Source organism: Epinephelus fuscoguttatus, linkage group LG15, assembly GCF_011397635.1.
Source record: "Epinephelus fuscoguttatus linkage group LG15, E.fuscoguttatus.final_Chr_v1".
NCBI classification, from domain to species: Eukaryota; Metazoa; Chordata; class Actinopteri; order Perciformes; family Serranidae; genus Epinephelus; species Epinephelus fuscoguttatus.
In genome coordinates this window covers 3,757,886-3,763,998 of record NC_064766.1, presented here as the reverse complement: position 1 = coordinate 3,763,998, position 6,113 = coordinate 3,757,886, and the positions used below count along the sequence as shown (strand labels likewise).

Below are 6,113 nucleotides of genomic sequence, written 5' to 3'. Positions count from 1 at the left end.
AACAAAAACATATTTTCTCACTTGCCCTTCGTTCTATCCAGCAGTGCATGAAGTTAGTTGGACCAGACTTTGAGGTATTCCAGTTTTCTGCCTCCATTCCCATACAATGGAAGAGAAAGGCATTTTGCTGGTGTGGCCAGGAGAATTTTAGTGTTCCATTTGGGGACCTCAGAATTGCATCTCTGCTTTTTGCAGATGATGTGGTTCTGTTGGCCTCATGACCGTCACCTTCAGCATGCACTGGGGCAGTTTGCAGCCCAGTGTGAAGCGGCCAGGATGAAAGTAGCTACCTCCAAGTCTGACACCATGGTTCTCTGCCAGAATGCGATGGATTGCCCACTCTGTTTTGGGACAGAGTTGCTGGATTATTATTAAGCCTGAGGGAGGCAGTAATACAATTTAAAGATGTCAACTGCCAAAAACCCCAAAGAAATTCATTATGCCATCCACAGACACATTTAAAGGACATTAAAGGAGAAACCTTAAAGAAGTAACACAGTGGACAATAGTGTAAAGATACACTGATCATCACCAGTGCAAGATATTCATATTTACAGGTGGTTCAAAAGAACCAGAGACTGGGCATGTCGGTGCTGCATTCTTTGTGCCTCATTGTGAAGTAACTGTTAAAAAGAGAATATAAGACCATCTGCCAGTGATTACAGCTGAATTCATTAGAATATTATTAGCATTACAATGGGTAGAGAGAATAACAGTGTTGCAATTGCCTTTGATAGCTTGTCAGTGCTTTTGAGCATTGGGTCTTGAAAGTCATCATGCAGACAGGATATCACGTATGAACTTTATCATATGCTGCTCAAGCTACATTGCAGGGGATTGATATCTCCTTCCTTTGGGTTCCTGCTCAAGTTAAGGGTGGAATGAAATGAGAAAGTATACTGGCTGGACAATCACTATAATGACAATTATTGGATATGCAAGAACCACTGAGTAAAGCAGAGGTTGAAACTATCATGAAGGACTGCATGCAGGGAAAAAAAGGAATAGCCTATTGGGACTTAAGTGACACAAGAAGACATCTGTACAGTGTTCAAAAACATGCAGGCGTTGGTAGATTTCTGTCTGAGTATAGGACACAGACACACAGGATAAAATGAAAGCCTCCATAGAATAGGGAGGCATCCTACTGGAAAGTGTACACACTAATAAACTGGAAACAATCAAACATGCACTTGTAGACTGCATCAGATATGATGAAGAAAGATGGGAGTGAATAACAGGATTAACTGAGTAATGGCACAGTATTACATTAGCGAATCTACGAGGAAAGACATCAAGGAAGGAAGCTTCTATTTAATTATTTAAGAATAATTGAGAGAATTTAGTTTTTTTTCTTGCCAATCTACTGCTTCGCACCCCAATCCAGTAGGTGGCGGTAATGTAATGCACCTGAAAGCTGGTGTGCCAACTGCCATTACAATCAAAGAAGAAGAAAAAGAAGAAGCAGCTGGCCTGGGCGGAGCTCCAATGAGGAACCACAACAACATAACGTCGTCAGAAATATCAATGTTAGATTTGTAGAAATGCATTTTATCCTCCCCACGTTCAGTCCCTAAGTGAAGTGCCTGAGGTAACGTTCATATTTTATCTTGGGCTTGTACAATGAGCTCGTTTCACAGGCGTCGAGATAGTGTTAGCCTTTTCCGTTCGTTGTTAGCTTAGCTTATGCTGTTAAATTTAACGAGCCGGGAAGTTTAAGTTGACGTTTATTAGTAGTGTTAAGCAGTGTTTTAATTTTACAGTATATGTCACAATAGTTTATCTAGCTGCTGTGCACAAGTTGTCAAAATAATAACCAGCGTTACGCTAGCGTTAGCAAGTTAACTGCTGGCTTGCTAGCTGTCACTAACTTAGATTACCACACAGAACGAATGTTATTTGACACTGCCCTACTCCAAATCTAAAGAAGCGAGCTAACAATGTAACAAAAAGCTGAGTAGCTCTAAGATTTTTTTTGACAAAGACTGTTGCAACTGTCCTATGCTCTCCGGTCACATTTTGTCCAGTGACCCGTGTTAACTGTGGAGAAAAGAAAAAGTTACAATGTAAATCTGCTATGACAGGAGTAGACTCAGCATGAACTAAATACTGAAGGTTATAATGTTAATAGCTACAGTGTTCAAACACTAACGAGGTGTGTTCAACCTGAGGAATATCGCTGTTTCTGTATATTTTCTTACAATTGCTGTGATGCTTAACAGTGAAATTGCTGTTGGCTGTGCATGGGAAAATGGAGCTTTCAGTCACCACATCGAATTGATTGCTGTGCAACAGTATCTCCATGGGGACACTGGAATTGTTGCTGAACATTTTGTATTAGTTTTGAGACACATTTTGCCAGACCATTTTTAATCTATTGATGTGACAGTCATAAAAGTAAAAGAAATCTTGAACAAAGCGTTATAATCTCTCACTGACACCAACAGTATGTCATTGATGGTGTCTTTTAATGTACCTTAATTATTCCTTTTCAGCTCAAGAGTGTTTGCATGAAGCCTTTGGATACGACTGGTACTTAATACTACTGACCAACACTATGGAGGAGACGAGCCGGGAAGCGGTTGCCACGGCAGTGCAGCGTGTGGCAGGAATGCTGCAGCGATCTGACCAGCTGGACAAGGTGGAGCAGTACAGAAGAAGAGAGGCACGCAAAAAGGCCTCTGTGGAGGCCAGACTGAAGGTGATGTGTTAACAGACAGTGCAGTATAGTTCTGTACACACTCCTCCATTTTACACATCTATTCACTCACTGCAAAAACATTTGCTTTCAGTGAAATGTCAGCAAATAGTCAGTCATCTCAAGATGTCAACAGTTAAATATGCAGAGGTAATCCATTTAAAAAATAGAAAAATAAATGAATAAAACAAGCAGAACAAGAACTGCAGCAATTAGTCAACAGTCCTCAGAAGCTGGAACCAGGGAATGGTTGGTGTTTTTTCTTGATAAATTATTGTTAATTTTTTAAAAAAAATCTGTTTATCAAAATTGTTGTTGATTCAGTTTCAGTTGAATCAGTAGTTAGGTTTTCTTCATCTTGAGCAAAAGCGCCTAGTTTTATGAAAAGACCACCTTTCCAGCAGTGAAATACTTCTTTAACTTTAGCTTAATTTTAGTTCTGGTTGTTAAAAACACTTTTATGCACTCAATAAATATATTTCTCTCATATTTTGGTTGCAATTTTTTAAATTCTGGCTTACCGTATGTTCACACCAAAAGCTGCCAGAGCGTCAAAGGTGACAGGTCTAATTTATTTTCAATGGATAGTGGTGACCAGAGGCGTTTTGAGCTGCAAAAGCGATGAGCGGTGGCGTTTGGCGAATTGAGCTGGAAAGGAAAGTTGAAGACTGGTTAACTTTATGCAAATTAGCTATGACGCGTTTGAGCTGCAAACGACCAGCAACCAATCGAAATGTAGATGTCCATCGCTTGTGTGGAACACCGCTTGTGTGGAACCCAGAGAACATCCTTGGAAACTTTTAGTTCCTACCACACATTCGTTCCTACTTCAAAACAAGCAGCAAGCTGTCAAACTGATCTGTGTTCAGCCTGAAGTAGCGCTGGAACCTCTCCCCATCCAGCCGCAGCTCCCGCACCAGCCGATGATATTCCCCGTGCTGTTCACGGCCCGGGAGGATATCGTGAACCCAGACCTGACGGTGGCGCAGGTACCACACGGCAGCACAAATTGCAAGAGTGTCTTCTTCCATGTTGAATCGATACACAAGTGTGGACAAGCGCGTACTTATTCAATTTCTTTGTGTTCTGCAACGCTTGTTATTAGCGGGAATGCAATTAATTTGCTCTTCTTATCACCAGTTTAACTAATCGCACTGTAGGCACTCGAACCCAAACCATTGACAGTGTTTCCCCTAGGTTTACAGCTTTGGGGGGGAATAACAAATAAAAAAATGTTGCTCATAATTGGTTCGGGTTTGGCCCACTTGACATGCTTCTGTGTTGTGCTACGTTGTATTCAAATGCTGGAATTTGTGTGGAATTTATGTGACAACGCCTGAACGCAGCACAGGCTGTGTGTGTTTAATGTTTAATGTCAGACCTATTTAGACTTTTTGTTCTGTTTTCATTGTCCAAACGTGACAGTTTCTGTACTCAGGCAAATGCACGAAGTCACATTTCTGTGCTCCAGCCAGTAACCTGCTTTGCGGCTCCTTTAAATTAAAGCATAATCGAATGTTCAGAATTTGACGTTATGAGCGACTTGAACTGCTTTCACTGCCACAAATATTTTACCAGTGGTGCTGCTAGAGTGAATTCAGCTATTTTGCAGCTCTGGCAGCGTTTGGTGTGAACGTACAGTTAATAAGCACTTCTTTTCCAAGATAACTAAACACTAACAGATTTGAACAAATTTAGTGACAAAGAGAGAAAAATATTTATTGATTATATAAAAACTCGGCAGTCTTTAACTAAAACCTGTGAAAAATGGGAGCAAAAAGAAAAGTGTTGCATATAATGCTTTAATGTATTCAACGGTGACCAAGCATACATGGTAATTTGACACATACTCTGTAAGAAAGCAAGCATTCATCATATCCCATACCACAATTTTATTATCGACACAAAGAGTAATAATTCTAACTTTTATTGATGGCCCCTGATGTCTTTCAGGCAGCCATCCAGTCCCAGCTGGATGGTGTTCGCACTGGACTGACCCAGCTGCACAGTGCCCTGCTGGATGTCAAAGACATCCAGGGGTCACTGGCTGATGTGAGTAAAGACTGGAGGCAGAGCATCAACACCATAGAGAACCTGAAAGATGTCAAGGATGCTGTAGTCCAACACAGTCAGCTGGCCTCAGCTGTGGAAAACCTTAAAAACATTTTCTCTGGTAAGTTTAGTTCAGCCCCACCTAAAAGATGTCAACCATTGTGCATGCCATCACAGGCAATTTAGTGTCACTGTAGAAACATCTCAGGCTTTAAGCAGGTTTGACCCAACAAGCAGTCTTTAAAGTTTAACTGGACTCACAGAAACCTTCTCCCCTGTATACTTTGCTGTGTGTACAGTTCCAGAGATTGTGACAGAGACGCAGCAGCTGATAGAGCAGGCCGAGCTGCTGCAGGCCCACAGGAAGCTGATGGAACTGGAGTGTTCACGTGATGACCTCATGTATGAACAGTACCGTATGGACAGCAAGAACACCAGTGACATGAACCTCATCTCCATTTACTTTGAAGATGTAAGTTTAAGTGATAGAGTGTCATAGCATATTTGTGAAAGAGATGAACCTCATACACATCATCAACACCATTAGTGACACACCAGTGGACTCTTTTCTCTAACCAGTCACTCACCCTGATACAAACTCTGTTCATTGTCCAAGAGAGAAAACTGATCTGATACCAGTGCTGTTTTCATGCTATCTGTCCTTTTTACATTTCACTGTAAAGTTACTGTGAAGTTGTCTTTGTTGCAGAAGGATCTTGTATTGTAAACTGCAGTGAACAGTGTCGTTTTGCTGCAGGAAACATACTAAATCAGTTTAAACTAAATTTGCAAACAATGAGCCTTATTGTTTCACAGTTATAAGCATACATGTGTATATGTTTTTGAGCTGAGTTTGTGGTTAGCTAAAGGTGGTTTACCTTTCTGATTGTATTCTATCTAAGACATTTTTAGTTCTTATGTAACCACAAAGGCCAAAGCTTTTAGGCAGCCGTTTTTCATTCTCTGTTCCCTTCCAGGTTCAAGGGTTGTCAGATGAGCTGGCCAAGCAGTTATGGATGGTACTGCAGAGGTCCATGGTTACAGTCCGTCGTGACCCTACCATGCTGGTGTCAGTGGTTCGCATCATTGAGAGGGAGGAGAAGATTGATCGACGTATGGTCGACCGTAAGAAGCAGACTGGGTTTATCCCACCTGGGCGGCCCAAACGGTGGAAGGACAAGATGTTCGAGGTGAGAGGAGGGATGAAGGATCAGAGTAATGCTCTTTAATACTCAGTTATAAAAGATATTACTTGAGCAAGTAGAATAAAGTTTATTATCTCTTTGTACTCTTTAAGGGTTGCCCCAAGGTTGAGCATGATTGAGCACCTAGTTTGAGGACCGTTGTTTTTCGTCATCTGACT

At 41.3% G+C, this 6,113-nt stretch overlaps 1 protein-coding gene across 1 annotated transcript in view; it reads left to right on the top strand.

Moving 5' to 3' along the window:
* The first annotated feature begins 1,454 nt into the window (after nt 1–1,454).
* The window catches only part of exoc3 (exocyst complex component 3), a 34,365-nt gene continuing 29,706 nt past the window's right edge, over nt 1,455–6,113 (top strand). The window contains exons 1-5 of the mRNA XM_049599408.1: nt 1,455–1,591; nt 2,496–2,701; nt 4,652–4,871; nt 5,050–5,222; nt 5,728–5,940. Coding sequence (XP_049455365.1) covers nt 2,558–2,701; nt 4,652–4,871; nt 5,050–5,222; nt 5,728–5,940 — 750 coding nt within the window. The 5' untranslated portion in view covers nt 1,455–1,591; nt 2,496–2,557. The remainder of the gene's footprint in view (nt 1,592–2,495; nt 2,702–4,651; nt 4,872–5,049; nt 5,223–5,727; nt 5,941–6,113) is intronic.